This window comes from Notolepis coatsorum, assembly GCF_963971535.1.
Source record: "Notolepis coatsorum genome assembly, chromosome: 12".
Taxonomy (NCBI): Eukaryota; Metazoa; Chordata; class Actinopteri; order Aulopiformes; family Paralepididae; genus Notolepis; species Notolepis coatsorum.
This window is the reverse complement of record NC_140176.1, coordinates 6173302-6192471: the sequence shown is the minus strand read 5'-3', so window position 1 is coordinate 6192471 and position 19170 is coordinate 6173302. Positions and strand designations below refer to the sequence as shown.

The window sequence follows — 19170 nt, the reverse complement described above, 5'->3', positions numbered from 1 at the left end:
CTGATAAAGAGAAGCTATGTAATGTGTCTCTGTTGAACAATACATCTCCAAACGTGGTGACCTCGTGGAAACCAAGGACCTCAACATCAACCCCATCAACATTATATATAATTACCACATATATATACATATCCATATCTGTCTTCATATAATCCTCCTATATACCTACTTATACACCTGCATACAACCCATATAACTCTGTATGGTAGCATGTACATTAATGCTGTATATACCATATATATATATATATCCATCTGTTTGTACATACCTGCACATAATGCTTTTTACATATCTGTAGATACTATATTTATATCTGTACATATCTATAGATAGATACTATATCTATATCTGTAGATACTATATCTATATCTGTACATATCCCTTACCTACTCTTACTAGTTATGCTGCTGGCCAGTATGACTACTACCATACTGTTTTACACCCAGTAGTACTAATTTATATATTTTATTTTATACCCAGTTTAATCACCTGTACATTGTATAGTACTATTGCACTTTACTGTTAGATTTGCACTCTGGTTGGATGCCAAACGTATTTTCGTTGTACTGTACTTGTGCTGTATAATGACAATACATTTGAATCTAATCTAATGAAGTAACATAATAACCTATCTATAAAATAGCCAGAATCAGTGGAAAGAAAGATAGAAAGATAAATAGTATGACACCTACCTCCCTGACAATCTCTTGTCTTTGTTTTATGTTGTTATACAAATAGATATCCACTCACTCACTCACTCACTCACTCACTCACTCACTCACTCACTCACTCACCCACTCACTCACTCACTCACCCACCCACTCACTCACTCACTCACTGACTCACTCACTCACTCACTCACTCACTCACCCACCCACTCACTCACTCACTCACTCACTCACTCACTCACTCACTCACTCACTCACCCACTCACTCACTCACTCACCCACCCACTCACTCACTCACTCACTGACTCACTCACTCACTCACTCACTCACCCACCCACTCACTCACTCACCCACCCACTCACTCACTCACTCACTGACTCACTCACTCACTCACTCACTCACTCACTCACTCACTCACCCACCCACTCACTCACTCACTCACTCACTCACTCACTCACTCACTCACTCACTCACTCACTCACTCACTCACCCACCCGCCCACGGTTTCAGTTTCAGATTAAAGGTAAGAGAAGAACATCTGAAGAGGATGGGATTGTGTGATAATGCTGAGATTTTAAAGTGTAAAGATAATGCATCGTATCTATTCATTAAATGCGCGTTTACAAAAAAGTGTCATAATTTGCTGATCACTGATAGCAATTATTTAATGTCATAGACAAAAGAGAATATTTAGATGAACCTTAATTATTTTAATTTAAAAACACATTGGTGAACAATTTTAAAAATAGATTGCATGAATAATTAAAAAATTAATTTGATCTACGAGAAGTATGGGAAAAGCAGTAAAAAAAAGAGTAGCACCCTTCATAATCAAAAGCGTTGTTAAAATTGTTTCTACAATGTTGCAGGCCTCATGTCAGACTCTCGTCGTGCCGCCAGCTCTACCTCCAGCCGCTCTGCCGCCCGCCATGGCTACCACTCTGCCTCTGCCGCCAGCTCTACCTCCAGCCGCTCTGCCGCCAGCTCTACCTCCAGCCGCTCTGCCGCCCGCCATGGCTACCACTCTGGCTCTGCCGCCAGCTCTGGCTACCCCTCTGGCTACCATTCCCAACTGTTCAATGAAGAAAGGGAGATGTACATCTCAGAGGATGACATGGAGACAGCGGAGGGTTCTACCATGCTGACAGAATATCTGGGTTCCTCTGGCCCTCAGAACATAACCACTGGTAAGAACATGGAGAACTTTAGAATAGAGAGTGTAAGAGCCAATTTACATGGTTGTAGTGCCATATGTTATATTTTATGCATTTGTTTGGATTTATGTATTTATGTTGGGTTCTGCCTATATACAGTGTGCCTGCAGCCTGCCAAATTGAGTTTGTGGCATCAGTACCCGTTGCTCACCAGTAGGTGACATACTCAGCTACTTAATGAATAACGGGACTGATGACAGCCAGGTGCGTTTGGTTACCGGCAGGGCTAAATAGTTTTTGACCGTCACGTCGACACGGCACGTTGTTTTGTTATCGTTTTGTTTGTAGTGTATAGTGTTTGTTTGTTCTTTTGAAGGTATCGTTGGCATTTGCTTTGTATCACATGCAATTGGTGCATACGTTAATTATGTGGTAAATAAACCCATTTGGGGTACTAGTGGAACGGACCTTGTGGACATTCATTCCTTTCACCAGACGGTATACAACAGCGGCCACAGACGCGTCAACTATAGGTTTTTAGCCGGTAACAGCCTCCTCAAGGGCTTATAGTTTTATTGTTTTTGTTAAGTCAAGTTGGCCCTTATCGAGAGGATTAAACAAATCACTTTAGTTGAAGCCGTCATAATGTAGTATTTACATAACTAACTATCTCAGTTTTAATTGATTGAAATGTAATTATGTTAGAAGAGCCTAACCAGCCAGCTCCCAGTCCCAGTCCGACAACAACGGAGGAGCCACCCAGAGGAACATCCAGACGCGTGTCTCGTTCTCACAGCTGTTCATGGCCTGGCTACGGCTCCGGAGAGGAGGGAGGCAAGGCCTCAAGATTAACCCGCTCTTTGAGTACACCTGACATGGTGATGGTGTTACAGGTATGATGTACTATCAGTACACCTCACATGGTGTTACAGGTATGATGTACTATGAATGAAGGAATAACTCATTTGCCTTTAAACTTTAAATTCTAGTGAGTAACTAGCAGACTCTTTCACAACAGCTGTCATCACACATGGGATCTTTTAATAATGTTTCAGGATGGCAGCTTGATCCCCTTAATAAATGTCAACGTGCCAACATGTGTTGGTACAACTCCGTCGTCAGGGCACATGTAAATCCTCCCACACGTTGGCATCATAACGTTTATTAAGTTCAGTGTGTTCGAGGCCCTATAGAAACCCTTCAGCTAGGCACTGTGCAGCTTTAACTAGAAACATTTCAGTTAAAAACCCTTTGGTTAGAAGGCCTTCAATTAGAAACCCTTCAGATAGAAGCCCCTCAGTTAAAAACCCTTTGGTTAGAAGCCCTTAAACCAGAAGCCCCTCAGTTAAAAACCCTTTGGTTAGAAGCCCTTAAACCAGAAGCCCTACAGATAGAAGCCCTTAAACCAGAAGCCCTTCAACCAGAAGCCCTTCAGATAGAAGCCCTTCAAATAGAAGCCCTTAAACCAGAAGCCCTTAAACCAGAAGCCCTTCAAATAGAAGCCCTTAAACCAGAAGCCCTTCAGATAGAAGCCCTTCAAATAGAAGCCCTTAAACCCAATGCCCTTCAGATAAAAGCCCTTCAGATAAAAGCCTGTCGGATAGAAGCCCGTAAACTAGAAGCCCTACAGTTAGAAGCCTTTCAGTTAGAAGCCTTTCAGTTAGAAGCTGTACCGTTACTACAGTTACAAGTCCTTCAGATAGAAGCACTTGAAGTAGAAGTCCTTCAGATAGAAGCACTTGAAGTAGAAGTCCTTCAGATAGAAGCACTTGAACTAGAAGCCTGTTAGATAGAAGCACTTGAACTAGAAGCCTGTTAGATAGAAGCACTTTAACTAGAAGCCCTTCAGATAGAAGCACTTGAACTAGAAGCCCGTTAGATAGAAGCACTTGAACTAGAAGCCCGTTAGATAGAAGCCCTTCAGATAGAAGCCCTTCAACTAGAAGCCCTTCAGCTAGAAGCCCTTCAGTGGTCTTATCAAGTTATGATCTATATGATTTAAGCGCCAGCACCTCATTGCAACTATGTTTGATAGTGCTTTGGTTTTATATTTTAGGCAACTCTGGAATTTACACCAATTTGCAGTTATCAAGATAACAAGAGGACATATCGGTATTGTACTGTTTTGTAAATTTTCATATTTATCCTCCCTTTTCTTGAAACATGTTAATTCTTCATGATTGAGCCTTTTGCTTGTTTAATTCCATGTTTGACTTCTCATGTACGCTGTGGCCCAGGTTCTCCTGCCCCCATGCAGGTCTGTTCGAGTGCAGTGTGACCGGTCTGGTGTTTGGGATGGAGGCGGAGGGAGAGGTGGTCTATAGGACGGTACCCTGGGACAGGAACTTTCTAAAACACACTGGCAAGAGAGCTGCTGGACCGCTCTACCAGTTAACCTGTCTGAGAGGCTCTGCCTTCCAACTGCACCTCCCACACTGTGAGATCCTAGATCTGTTCTCTAGTGAGTACCTACATACACTCTCTAGTGAGTAACTACATACACTCTCTAGTGAGTACCTACATACACTCTCTAGTGAGTAACTACATACACTCTCTAGTGAGTAACTACATACACTCTCTAGTGAGTAACTACATCACTCTCTACTGAGTAACTACATCACTCTCTAGTGAGTACCTACATACACTCTCTAGTGAGTACCTACATACACTCTCTAGTGAGTAACTACATACACTCTCTAGTGAGTAACTACATCACTCTACTGAGTAACTACATCACTCTCTAGTGAGTACCTACATCACTCTCTAGTGAGTAACTACATCACTCTCTAGTGAGTAACTACATCACTCTCTAGTGAGTAACTACATACACTCTCTAGTGAGTAACTACATCACTCTACTGAGTAACTACATCACTCTCTAGTGAGTAACTACATCACTCTCTAGTGAGTAACTACATCACTCTCTAGTGAGTAACTACATACACTCTCTAGTGAGTAACTACATCACTCTCTAGTGAGTAACTACATCTCTCTAGTGAGTAACTACATCACTCTCTACTGAGTAACTACATCACTCTCTACTGAGTAATTACATCACTCTCTAGTGAGTAACTACATCACTCTCTAGTGAGTAACTACATACACTCTCTAGTGAGTAACTACATACACTCTCTAGTGAGTAACTACATCACTCTCTAGTGAGTAACTACATACACTCTCTAGTGAGTAACTACATCACTCTCTAGTGAGTAACTACATCACTCTCTAGTGAGTAACTACATCACTCTCTACTGAGTAACTACATCACTCTCTAGTGAGTAACTACATACACTCTCTACTGAGTAACTACATCACTCTCTAGTGAGTAACTACATCACTCTCTAGTGAGTAACTACATCACTCTCTAGTGAGTAACTACATCACTCTCTACTGAGTAACTACATCACTTTCTAGTGAGTAACTACATCACTCTCTACTGAGTAACTACATCACTCTCTAGTGAGTAACTACATCACTCTCTAGTGAGTAACTACATCACTCTCTACTGAGTAACTACATCACTCTCTAGTGAGTAACTACATCACTCTCTACTGAGTAACTACATCACTCTCTACTGAGTAACTACATCACTCTCTAGTGCAGGGGTGGCCAACCCGCGGCTCGCGAGCCGCATGTGGCTATTTGCCCTTCAATGTGTGGCTCTTCCATCAAAAAAAAAAAATACAATATATATATATATATATTTTTGTATGTCACTCATTCCATAAGGACGTAGAATAAACATTTACAGATTTTTCTTTAAATGGTCCATTTACATGTTCTTGGTATCTGAATCTAGGGACATCTATGGATCTCAGGGAATGTATTCCCAGTGTCAGAAATAGTGTGTCTGTTACTAGACTTGAGTAAATTGTAATGAACCAAAGGAGAATATCAATTCTATTTAAAAGATTTTTTTTTATCTTTGACTGTGAATAACACCATGCTAAAATTGACCAGACCTGAAAAATCTAAGCAAATGAATAAAGGGAAGATGATTAAACAGAAGGTTTTGTAGATACAGTACTGAATTCTGCCATCTTTTTTATAATGTAAATATCTCCACCATTTTTCATCATATTGCCACACCGTTTTTTGCTAGACGTTCACAGAAAGGTAGAGAAACTAACTGCGTTCTGTTTTATGGCAATAACGTTCAGGTTTGTGGGAGATAATACCAAAAAATAAGAGAAATAAAAAAGTAAATCCAGAAGTCAGATGATTGACAGGGGCTGGCGTGAGCTGGGTAGGGTAGTTTTTCGAAATTCGAAAGCCCCGAGTCTCTTCCTTCAAAAGACTACACTCACTTAGGGCGGCTGGGTGGCGCAGCGGACTAGGCACTCGTCACCAACGCAAGAGACACTGGTATCGAATCCGGCTGTCAGCGTTGCCTCCGGCTTGGCAGGCCATCATACTGGCTCAATTGTCAGTCAGCAGGAGGGAAGCCGGTGGGGTGGTATTCTGGTCGTTGTAAACGGCGACTCCTACAGGTCGGGCGCCTGCACAGCGAGGGAGGGAGATGGTGAGGGTAGTGTGACCTCCCACGTGTTACATCTCACCAATGAGAGTCCTCGATGCCAGGTGAAAAGATGCTGCTGGCTGTCTCCTATGTCTCGGAGGAAGCATCTGATAGACTTCAGGGGGGCACATGCGAGCAACAACCAGGAAGGGGAGGGGGGAATTGGCATAACGACTAAATTGGGATGGGAGAAAAACACAGCTGCTCCACTTCCTCCCGTCAATATGCGCTGGTTTCCGACTCAATGCCCTGAGATTTCTATAATCTTATATTTCACTAATAACAGTTAAAATCATTGGTAAACAAGCGTAATGCTGAAAATATACACTTTTACTGTATATCTCGGGCTTAAGAGGTTAACCCTGTGAGGCCCAAATTAAAAAGACATTAGCGACTTCAGAGGCCAGAGGGTGGGACATATAAACACATTTACTATCCAATAGCACTGTGAGGCTGAACAACAGGACCAATTGACTATACATGTGCTTAACATTTTTTAAATAAACATTTACAGACTTTTTTTTTTAAATGGCTAAAAGTGTTTGGTAATTTTGCAACCGTGGGTCTCACAGGGTACTTTTAACCCTGTGAGGCCCAAATAAAAAAGACATTAGCAACTTCAGAGGCCAGAGGGTGAGACCTATAAACACATGAAGGGTGCCGTGACTGAAAAAAAAGGTTGAGAAACGCTGGTATATGGTGTGGCTCTTTGTGGTACCACAGTCATTTTTGTGGCTCTTAGTCTCTGACTGGTTGGCCACCCCTGCTCTAAAGCATAGGAAATAGGTTCACAGCTTTCTGTTGTGGATGGCTAAAATGTTTGCCTGTGTGTTTTGGTGTGGATTATCACTTTATTGTCTTGTGAACCCATTTGCTGCCTGTCTGAAGCTTCTCGTACACTTTGAACCGGGCCAGAACTCGTACTACTATTTTCAGACCACTTAGCGTCCAAAAATCTGACCTTTTGTTAATCTTTTTGTTTTCTCCAGAGGGCGGATGTGACTTCCTTTCTGTGGCTCATTTGGCCACAAATGGCTGCACCAGATTCAGACGTCCCAATATGATCACAAAGACACATGTCATAATCAACATCTGTGGGTTCTGTAAATACGGGCTGACCAAGGACGAGAAGGCTCCGGTGTGTCCAATCGGAGCTCTCGTGCTGCTGTTCTACCAGCCTTCAGAGGACCCCGATCGAAAGCCGCTCATCAAGGTGCTGATGCAACCGAGAAATATTGCAATAGACGAGGTACGTATTGCAAGTTATCTCCTTAAAAAAAAGCTTATGCCATCAACCGTCAACACTACATTATATGGCCCCTAGCATCTGCTTCGTATTGAGGTTATTTAAATAAAAAATATTTAATGGTGAAAATACATCTATGTAAAAACTCAAATGAAACCGCTCCTGGGATTCATAACATGCTCTATAACCTGACTACTTAAAGGTGCCAAAATTATTCAATGTTTAATATTGAATCATTTGGAATGAGCATGTGGTATATTCCGTTGTAGGAAAATATCTCAAGATACTTCTTAACACTTTCAAACGAGTCTGATTATCCTAACACTGATAACATAGATTCCTTACCTGACATCAGATGGTATCCAAATGGTATATTCCAATTCCTGATCACCATTCGAAAAAATCGATAAGTGTATAGATCCAACGTGTATACAGTAGAACACATGATCCGTGCGGCTCAGAGGCTCCAGAATGAACTCTGGTAGACCCCGGCTGCATCAGTGAGAAGTAAAATGTGGAGTCAGAAATCCGTTCTCCCATTCACTTTCATTGAGTCCATTCCAAAAGGGTGATTTACCATCTGGGAGACGATAGGGGGCGCTTTTTTCAGATCTGAGCGGCGGCGGTCCCTGGATCTCCAACGGTAGGCTCGCGTGATGCAATATGATTTCAGATCGCTAAAAAAAAAAGAAGAGAATACTCAGGGCGTGGCATTCAACGGTCAGGTCGTAAACCAGAGAAAAGCCGTGAGTGGCACTCAAAGTGTTAATATCAGAAGTTGCTTTATTAAAAAATACGGTTCAGTTCACAATAAGTGAAGTCACGATTTGACTTCAGGCTAAGTTAAAACTCACACACACAATGGCAGGTCTTCACAGCAGGCAGGAACCAGGCGTCAAATAGCAGGGAGCAGAGAGAGAGAGAAAGAGAAATTAACGTTAGGTTATGACTATAACCAAGTTCTGTTAGTTAGGGGCGATGCTTGGCATCACACTGCACTATCTCGCGTACGTGCACGCGTACTGAATAAACCACAAATGTACCTCTAATACCAGTATTAGTCTGACCACACCCCTCATCAGCTTACCTTCATAAGCAGGTGTGTGGTCACCTGCTCTCCTCCTTCCCAAGCTTTCACCACAAGGTGAGGACAAGGGCTGCAGCGGCCGTCCGATGCCAAGCATCGCCCCTAACTAACAGAACGTTCTGTATCGTTAGTGGCTTAGCTTGGCATCACACTGCACAAGGGAGGCCAAGCGGAGCCACTTGGCTGACAAATACACCCCGCTGACAGCCCCCCAAAACCATCAGAACAGGGAGGGCCGAGCCCCCCCGACCCCCCCTAATGGAGGGTATCCCCCCTATTAGAGGCTTCACGGGAAGGCGACGGACCCGACCGTGCGAAGAGGCACTCAAGCAACTTAACGCACAGGGTGAGCAGACCGTGGCTTGACCCCACGACTACACACACGCACAACCCGCATGCCACCCGGGAACGAACGGAGGAACAACCTCGTCACTGCCCCCAGAATCACGGGTCAAGGGCAAACCCAACCCCGTGGCAAGGCCGTAGCAGCGGAGCGCGAAGGAAGACCCAGACCCACCAAAAGGACTGGACTCCCTGGAATGGGGGCCCGGAGAAGTCCATGATGCCAGCATCAAGACCCCACCAGGTGGGCACGTAGTGCCCCGCCCCCCACATCGCCAGCGTATTCGGACAAAGGCCCCCCAGTTACTGCACCTGGTAATCCCAGGCGGTATCCCAACCAAGTACTAACCAGGCCAGAACCTGCTTAGCTTCCGAGATCGGACGAGATCGGGCGTGTTCAGGTCGGTATGGCCGTAAGCCGAGCGGGCCCCGTCCCCCCAACAGTACACCGCCTGGCACACTAACCCTGCAGAACAGCATGGCCGTAAGCACACAAAAAAGGTTAACCAACGGAAGCAGGCAGCGCACCGGGGAAAAACCAGGCAACAGGCTGTTAACCCTAGCCTGGAGACTGCGGACGAGACAGGCGCCAGAGGGGACAGCTGAACACAGCCGCCCCGGCGGAAGGAGCGTAAGCTGGCGGTGTTGCATGACCAAGCCTCCATTTAACAACCCCCACCCAGAGGGGTCGAGGCAGAGAAGGCCGACACGATTGGCAGACGTCATGAACGTGCAGGGGCACCCTCAAACGGTGAACCCGGGAGTTGACACTGCTCCAACACACCAGGGAATCAACCACCTCGGTGTTACCCAATGCGGTGGTTGTTCCTATAACCCCTCAAGAAAAAACTCAAACACACCTGCGGGTATACACCGGCTATACCGCAGTACAAGTGTTCCAGTTTCCAAAAAGGGTTAACCCAGGCCTACGGGTCGCAAACATCACTTCGGACCGGGCCTGGCGGTACGGGAAGCACAGGGTCACCAGAGGAGGTCAAAAAACCACCCCCACAGGCCCCTCTTCGCCATGCGTGAGAGAGGAGCGAAAAATAATGGAGAACCAGCCCCTAAGCACACCGTACCTGGTATTCCCCGGCGGTCTCCCAACCAAGTACTAACCAGGACCAACCTGTGTAGCGGCCGAGATCCGACGAGATCGAGCGCGTACAGAATGGCATGGCTGTAAGCCATGACGACAGTGCTGAGTAAAAACATACCCAACCAGGGTCTCCATAGCGCTTAACCCTGTGACACCCAGACCGACCTGGCATTTTTCCCCCTGAAAAAAGCCCAAGTCCCTCAGGGTACCAGAACAGCAGATCTGCATCCCCGGCGGACAACGGGTTCAACTGATCTGGACCAGCGTGACCAGAACCAGTCCCGTGCCCTAACCACGCCGACATGCCTACTCCAGGAGAAGGGCAGATATGCGTGTTGATCTTAACATGAAAAGAAGGCGCCACCCAGACGTTCGGACGAACCGCGCCTGGTGGCCCACCCCAAGGGCGTGAGACCCCACTACATATGTTCAGATCCATCCCGTCATCATCCCCCAGACATGAACGAGAATCCGTCGACAACCCACCCAGGTCATGGGATGTGGTCGTCGGAAGAGGAAAAACCCCCATCTCAGTTGCTTTATAAAAACGCTGTTTCAACCACAAGCAACCAAGGCGTGCCAGTCAATCGCCTGTTTACAGCGAGCTAGCACTATACGTGCGTCGGGACACACCCCCATCAATGAACAGGCTATTCAGACCTGTCATTGAATCCCCAAGGCGCCCAGGGGAACGACAAGAGGGGTGTGACACTCCCTAACTCCAACACTTCTGGAATAGAAAGAAGGAAGCATCAACAGTATGTATCCCAGTCTACACAGCCGGGGTAAAAAATGTTCACATTTTTACATCCCACCACCCTCCCATAGGAAAGAGACGGGGATCCCCAGAGAGACTTCCCACGCGAGCTGTACAGATTGAAAAGAATATATTGCACCTTGAGCCATGTAAAAAACTGGTTTTAGGGCCTCCGGGGAAGAGGCACTGAACCCATACACACTCAATAAACGAATTGAATCGAATATACATACAATAGAAAAGGACCCTTCTAGAGGGTCCACTCACTTTGACAATCTGAGGAGGAAGGCTCTGTACTCTGATGGAGGCTTCCTCCATGGAAGAAGGAGTCCGAACTCACAGAAGGCCTGAATAGGCGCTTGGTGAGGAGGAGCCCTGACCACCCCCCCTGAAAACAGATCCATCACATGGACCTGAACAGCACACGGAAGTCCTACCAACAGAGACGCGCACGGTGACGTACTCTATGGCGGGGGAATTCCTGCGGTGCACACGCCCAATATACCAGGCCGTGGGACCAGGAACTCCCTCCCCCCCCCCCCCCCCCCCCCCCCGTAACGTGCCGAACCGCCACGTGACGGGAACCTTGAAGGACAGGGGGTGTACCCCTGACCGACAGAACAATGGGGAGAGGAAAGGTTACCAGTTCACCCCTTTACGACCCCACACCCATGATACGACGTAACGACAAAAAGAGAAAATGACACAGTCATAGTCAGCTCTATGAAGCGTTTCACAGCTCCACACAGCGCATGAGCTAACCTGCTATCTGATTTTTACTAAGGAAAAACACAGAATAGAGAGGGCTCTAAGAACCCCGGTCCAACATACACATGTGCTTCTGTGGCCAGTACAACCCAGTTGTAGGTCGCATGACACACACATGACACACACAACCCATCATCACCTACAAAAAATGGCAAAAACACTCAACAGAGGAACGCCGTTTTTTTCACAATGAGAGAATACATCATTCTTGATTAGTATCGACCACAGGCCTTGCTAAGCACACATGACAGCAACCAAACCAATTTCCCTTTAGGAAATAAGTTTCTCCAGCAGATTTAGCACAACCTCAGCAATCAAGCTAAGAGTTACATCGTATCCCTACCACACAAAAGACACAATTAATGCACAACATGTCTGATAGGAGGTGATAAAGTCCCCAGGGAACCGGGGGGGAAAAACACAATCCTCCTATTTTACCCTCAATACGGCCAGTTAAAACAGGAAAACCTGTTAATGTGTGAACACACTGTTCATTGTCATTAGTCTGAGAAAGAACATTCTTTTACTCACTTGTCACCAAGCATAGCTTCATAGGTTAGTTGCCTTAGTAGTGAGTACACGGTACACATAAACACCATGATGTTTCTCACACAACAACCAGATCAATACATCACGATCTGCACGGAGAAGCTAACTGCCAGTGACAAAAACAGCCCACACATGACCCGCAACGTATCCTAAATGTATTGCAACAACACACGTTTTGGGAAAAAACACCGTTATTCACAATACACTTAGCAAAGTAAAACCAGAAGACGTGTTATGAGGTCTGGTCAACCCCGTACCTACCCGGAACGCAGATCAGCGAAGTGCAGTCACAAGACACCGTAGAACACAGCCGTCCTGTGTTGTTCGATCCGGGCAGCGTCGCCGCTCCAACCAGTCGCTACAGTCCTTTTTGTTGACGCAATCCCCGTCCAGGCTCAGGGCAGGGTCGACGAAACATCCCCTGTCAAGGATGACGTCGCGGTCAAGAGTGTAAAACATGTTAAAATCAAAGCACGTTCAACAGAATAGCATCAAGCCAACGGCGATCAGAAGCGAGCTCCCGGCGGCGCGCGAGAAGCTAAGCTACCCCGCGCCAGCCATGGCCATAGCAGCAAGCTAACGTTACCTAGCGACCACGACATGCTAGCCCCGCAGCTAACAGCTGACTGGCTAATAGTAGGCCTTAAGCAGGCCATGCAGCGATCCAGCAGGCTAACGCAGCAGTTAACAGCTGACTGGCTAACCGTAAGCTATGAACATGTAAACAATGACATAACACTCACCCAGACAGGCCGCCGTTCTGAACCTCTCCTCACTTTTTAAGAGAAAAGAGAAAACAAGACGTCAACACCGCTTCACAACGGTGACATTACCACATCCGACGGAAATCAGCACAGTACCAACTGGCCTGTGTAGCTGACTTTAAACATGAATCTGCCGCTATCGCACATTACATGCACATATCCCCTCGTGAAGGAATACTCTCATTTGGATATGAAAGATGGGGCCTTAACACGGTGACAGAGAGAATCCACTCGTCCAGAACACACAGGGATCACCAGTGTCAATGGTCGCGGCCCACTATAGTTAAAACTATAATGGTCTTCAGACCAAGGTCTTCTGTCGCCTAGGTGGCTAAAGAAAGGACCCTAGCCTGGGGCCGGTTTCCATAAACTTTGTCAAGTAGCCCCCATAGCACTAACAGACAAGTGGAGCCCGCCAGCAAACACTACTCACCCAACCTGGAACGCACCGCTTCTCACAACAGCGGCATGTCCGACAGTTCAGCTGTGGCCTGACAGGTTTCACCCCAACAAACACAGCAAGGAACTGCAGTTGAGAAGCATGCAGCGGCGTGCTCCCAATACGAAAACCGGTGGAGGGTTTTTAGAATGATCATCATCTTCCAAACACTCCAGTACGAAGACAATATCGCCGTATTTTCTCGAAAATAGTGAGAGAGAAAATAAAGATATGATGTCAACGTATCCTTGTTTCCCAAAGCTGTTCCTAATCCAATTTCTTCCATCATGGTGTCAAGTGTGGGGATCTACCGAGGCACTTCTTCCTTGTGGTGAAAGCGAGAAGGACGAGAGCAGGTGACCACACACCTGCTTATGAAGGTAAGCTGATGAGGGGTGTGGTCAGACTAATACTGGTATTAGAGGTACATTTGTGGTTTATTCAGTACGCGTGCACGTACGCGAGATAGTGCAGTGTGATGCCAAGCTAAGCCACTAACGATACAGAACTGACATTCTAACATTCTATCTCATACTATCAATGTATTAACGTATAATTCCTTATGAACAGATTAAATTATACCTCAAGCACCATGTACAGTCAACCACAAACAAATAATTTGGAATAAGCCCACATTTGGAATAAGGCCTGGCATATCGTGCAGCGAGGGGAACGGCTCCCTCCTACCTAATCAAATCAAATGTATTTGTAAGGCCCGACAACACACGTTAATGTCCCCATGGGCCGGATACGTCTTCTTTAACACATTGGGGACGGACCACGGATATATCCGGCTTTCGAATCCATGCGTTGTGGACAGAATCACAGAGATATCCGTGGGAAGTTGTTATTGCTTTTATTCCATTTTAATAACCTGTTCAAGGTCGCAGAGCGGCACTGCAGATCTTCCCTGCTCTATGAATTCGACAATGTGCAATACCGGCCAGATCCTCTTAGGGGCGCTATCGCGCTACTGCAATGTGCCCTGTGGGCGAACAGATCAGTCTCTTTGTTTTCTTTCAACAGAGATTTGAGTAGCACGATTCTGGATCTCCAGCCTGTAGCTTTGATTACGTTTCGAATCACAGATTTCACCATGCAATAAGAGGATTTATCATCAGCCAATGGACATATCGATCTACCAGATGGCGATCGATAACGGGGAAATGCTCTGGGGGATCAGCCCCGACCACGGTAAGATCCCCTTCACGTAAATTACAGCCCGATCGGACACCGTTCCGATAGCCGTTCGGGCTATGTGGCTAGTTAGACGAACACGGTTATTGCTAATTCAATGTTATTGAATGCATACATGAAAGGGGGCCCCTTTCATGCATACATGCTTTGGGATCGTCCGGATCATATACAGTTTGAGTTATTTCTGTAGCATCTGTAAAACGGAAATGCCATTGGATATAACGTTAGCAGCTATTAGCTCTATAACTAGCCTTCCAGAAAATATACTAGCCCAAATCCGCTATAAAGCTTATATTCACGGCGCTATAAAATGAGAACCTATTGATGCATTTTTTTTTCTTTAAGCCATTTTGAAGGGACGGTTTATGCACTCAATTGACAATGAGAATGGACGGATAGCAATACTGTAAAGTATAGATTTAGCTGTACAAAAAGCCACACGTTTGTTTACAAAAGCTGGCCCTCAACCATTATATTAGACGGGCCCCAGTGGCCGCGAAAGTGTTAAACAAGTCAAGAAGAAACATCACAATAAGTCAAGAACAAAACAAAAACACCATAAAGTCCCAAATTTTTTAAATAAATGCTAAATAAATGCAACACTCCCAGACATACCCCACACGAAGGTAAGGAAAAACTCACTAAAACCTAGCAATAGGAAAAAATTCACCACAGGCAATGTGGAGGAGAGAAACCTTCAAGGGGGGATCTCCCTTCTTAGATGTGGGTGATAGTAGTGTTGCAGTAAAACAGGCGCACAGTTGGTAAGCATGCACTCATATGTGTGGTGAAACACAGATAAGTGCATGCGATAGCAACTGAACATTTTGAAAGATTAAAGATAGAGCTGATAGCGGATCTATTTGAGGCAAAGGGGCGGCGCAGAGAGGGTCGCATCCTCCCGGTCATCATCACGGACGTCCAACACTCCGATCATCACTCCGAGACAGCCACTCATAGGGAGACAGGGAGACGGGACAGGCGTTAGGCAGTTTGCGTGATTGTGATGGGTGGACATAGCAATAGATACAAGTGGTAATCATATATGTGAATAGAATAGAAGTACTTAACCCAGCAATGAACTCCACTTCTAAACCACGTTGACGGACCACGGACAGAAGACGGTAAGAAGCTGATCCATGGCCTCGGTGGAGCATGTAGAACAGTCACTGCAATCTTGGCCAAGACCCCGAGACATCCACCACCTTGGTCAGCACTACGAGACAGCCACTACCTCCGGTCAATGGTCTTTAACTACTCACCCAATAGACAGATCAGCATAGTAGGTAGTCATAGGGGTAGTGGTCTTGATGGTGTGTAGTTGGAGACCATTGCCCTGGAGGGAGCCACTCCCCTCGCTTCATAATAATAATAATAATGGATTGGATTTATATAGCGCTCTTCTCTGACTCAGAGCTCTTCACAGAGTCCATTATTCGTTCATACACAGTCATACCGGTGGTGGTAAGCTACAATTGCAGCCAGAGCTGCCCTGAGGCAGACTCACGGAAGCGTGGCGAATAATCATCGCCTACGGCCCCTCCGACCACCACCAACATTGATTCACATGCATACACATTCATACGAGGCAAGTAGGTTAAGTGTCTTGCCCAAGGACACAACGGCAATGGGATGGACATGGGCTTGAGCGGGATTCGAACCACCAACCCTTCGATCATTGGACGCCCCGCTCTACCCCTGAGCCATAGCCGCCCCACATGGCCGCTTCATGGTATGCAAGCCCAGATTAAGAATTCAGAGGCCTCTGGGCCAGACTCTTGTGGAGGCCCCCACAGCCACACACACATGTGCCAGCACGCACAGTGGTGTTTTTTATATATAAAACTGGTGGGGCAGCCACCAACCAATGCTACATACCAGGCAAACTACAGTAATCAAAATTACAGTAATCCTGCTACTGATGCGTTTTTAACACGTCAACAAACAGCTATCCATCGAGAGAGAAAAGTATAGTTGAGGACTTTTTTTAAGTATTGAAAATTAATTATATTCCCTGTCTGCCAAAGTTATTGACAGGGTACCACACAATATATTATACTTTATTGTTCAGCTAAAAACAAGACTACAAACATCACAAAACAAACTGGTCAGACTACTGCTTGACCTTACTCCTAAAACCCACCTCACCCCTGCCCATTTTGACAACCTAGGATGGCTTAAAGTAGACGACAGAGTACAGCAACTTGCAATGGGCCTGGTCTACAAGATACACTACACCACTAAGATACCCATGTACATGTCGAAAATACTTCCCAAAGGTCAGTGAATACCACGACCATACCACGACCACAACACCAGAGGGAGTTCCACAAATCATGTTCAACCCAGATTCGGCTCAAACAAGGGACTAAACACGTTTAGCAATTATGCCATAACAATGTGGAACGCCCCATACAATGTGAATCCCTACCCTCCTTCAAAACCGCTCTCAAAGAGCACCTACGGGTGGCTGCAATTAAAAACTGGCCCCTGTAAATGTCGAAACCCCCGCCCCTACCCAACCCCCTCCAATGTACAGTTTCTTCCCCTTCGAATGTATATATTTCTGTTTCTCATGAATCTATGTCTCTTATACAGTACTGTATAGCTGTATGTCATGTATGTCATAAATGTCATGATGAATTGAAAATGGGGGACCCTGATGTAAACAAGACGAAAGTATTTTTCTGGTCTGCATCCCCATAACAATTGTTTGTATTGAGCCGTACTGTAGTGTACCCATTCTGCAATCTATTAATATAATTTTCAATCAATCAATATTTTTAAGTAACAGCAGTACTGTTAGGCTACTGCTGGCCATTCATCAAGCGAGACATTGCTGATTGTTTATTTATTTTATAAGACAAGACTATGACTACCAACTGCTGCCTAGCCAGCCATGTATCGATCTTGGATGTAATGATAACGTCACCACACTGACTGTATCGATGGCTTTAACTACTGTAGCTACAGTAGCACGCCAAGTTACTTACTGTTCTTTGTGCAGCAAAATGTTGAACGAAGTTGGAAGTTGTTGCATCTCCATCTGTTATTTCGACCTGCACGTTTTGCGTACTGCAATTCGTTTTTTGTTGACCACCACGTAGTTTTTATAAGCAAACGAAGCAATCTTTGGTATCATTTTTGACTGGATCCGTCGTTCTGAATTGTAACGTTACTTCTTCTCTCGCGGAAATTGATTGGATGCTGTCAGATTGTTTCAAACAAAGTGATAGAATCTTTGAGCCAAGACACAATTTACATTTAACTAAAACGTTATTTTCTTTGTGCTCAACAAAAGACAAATAGTGAGAATATCAAATATCCATGTGTAAAAACTCGACTAGTGGGCGCCGCCATGACAGTTTAGACTGCAGGTAAACAAAACACGCCCACAGCGTATCTCGGCAGGTGACACAGGACTCACCCCCTCATTATCGAACACAATCAATCATATTTTTATTTGCAATACAAAAAATGAAATAAAAATAGATAGAGATAAGATGATACTAGTAAGTCACTAATAGACGCTGTGAAAGTAAACGCTGGATCTGATTATATATATTTTTTTCCGTATTTCTTTTATTTTCTTTACTAGTGTAGTGGAGGCCCCCTCGTCACTAGGGGCTTGATGGTATGCCAGGTTAAGGACCTTGAAGCAGACTCGTGCAGCGATGGGAAGCCAGTGTAGCTCTCTGAGAAGTAGGGTAACGTGGGCTGACGTCGGTAGGTTGGAGATCAGACGGGCTGCTGCGTTCTGTATTTATGGGATTTACTTTCCCCTTGACAATGTTCCTCATTGTAGGTCCAAGTGAAGAGGGAGAAGATGTTCGGGGTCCGAGAGGTCTTCATAGATGAGAACCACGACTGTATGCTGGTTCCTGGCAGGGACTACCAGCTCTCCACTGATCCCAAATATAAAGTCCACCCCGAGGTACAGTCGCAGGGTTTACCCTGGTAGCTGGTTGATTCAATTCATTATACTTACAAATAGCGTTGCTACGGTGATGTGGAATTTCCTGTGACTAATAAAAACTCATGACAACACCGGTATTGGCGATGACACCGGACATTTGACAAAATTACGCTCAATATCTGTAGAGCGCTTAAATGGCAAAGTGCTTTGAAATTTGTTCCTCACATCTTACCCATTCACTCACACATTCACACACCGACAGCAGAGGCGACCGTGAAAGGTGCCAACCTGCTCATCGGGAGCAATTAGGGGTTAAGTGTCTTGCTCAAGGACACTTCGACACGATGACCGGGAGGAGTGTGAATCAAACTGGGAACCTCCGGATGACCTCTACCCCCCCCTACTTTGATCTTTTAACGTTATGTGGCTACATTGATCCTGTCTCTGTCTACATCTGTTTCTAATACATTGTCATTGATTAGTATCCATTTGTTGGACAGACAGAAGTTGAAGTTAGGTTCCAATTAAAAAAATTAACCAACGGACACTAAGGACGAGATCCACAAATAATGGATTGCACGGTGCTAGTTGCATCCTGCTTACAATTCATTATGAATAAAAAATGGGGGACCCTGATGTAAACAAAACGAAAGTCTTTCTCTGGTC

General features: G+C 45.4%; 1 protein-coding gene across 1 annotated transcript in view; it reads left to right on the top strand.

Annotated features, from left to right (window-relative positions):
* LOC311238570 (uncharacterized protein) overlaps nucleotides 1-19170 on the top strand; it is a 51582-nt gene that overhangs the window by 13376 nt on the left and 19036 nt on the right. Inside the window, exons 4-9 of the mRNA XM_084326669.1 lie at nucleotides 1538-1855; nucleotides 2528-2715; nucleotides 3879-3934; nucleotides 4060-4283; nucleotides 7330-7589; nucleotides 18394-18522. Coding sequence (XP_084182795.1) covers nucleotides 1538-1855; nucleotides 2528-2715; nucleotides 3879-3934; nucleotides 4060-4283; nucleotides 7330-7589; nucleotides 18394-18522 — 1175 coding nt within the window. The remainder of the gene's footprint in view (nucleotides 1-1537; nucleotides 1856-2527; nucleotides 2716-3878; nucleotides 3935-4059; nucleotides 4284-7329; nucleotides 7590-18393; nucleotides 18523-19170) is intronic.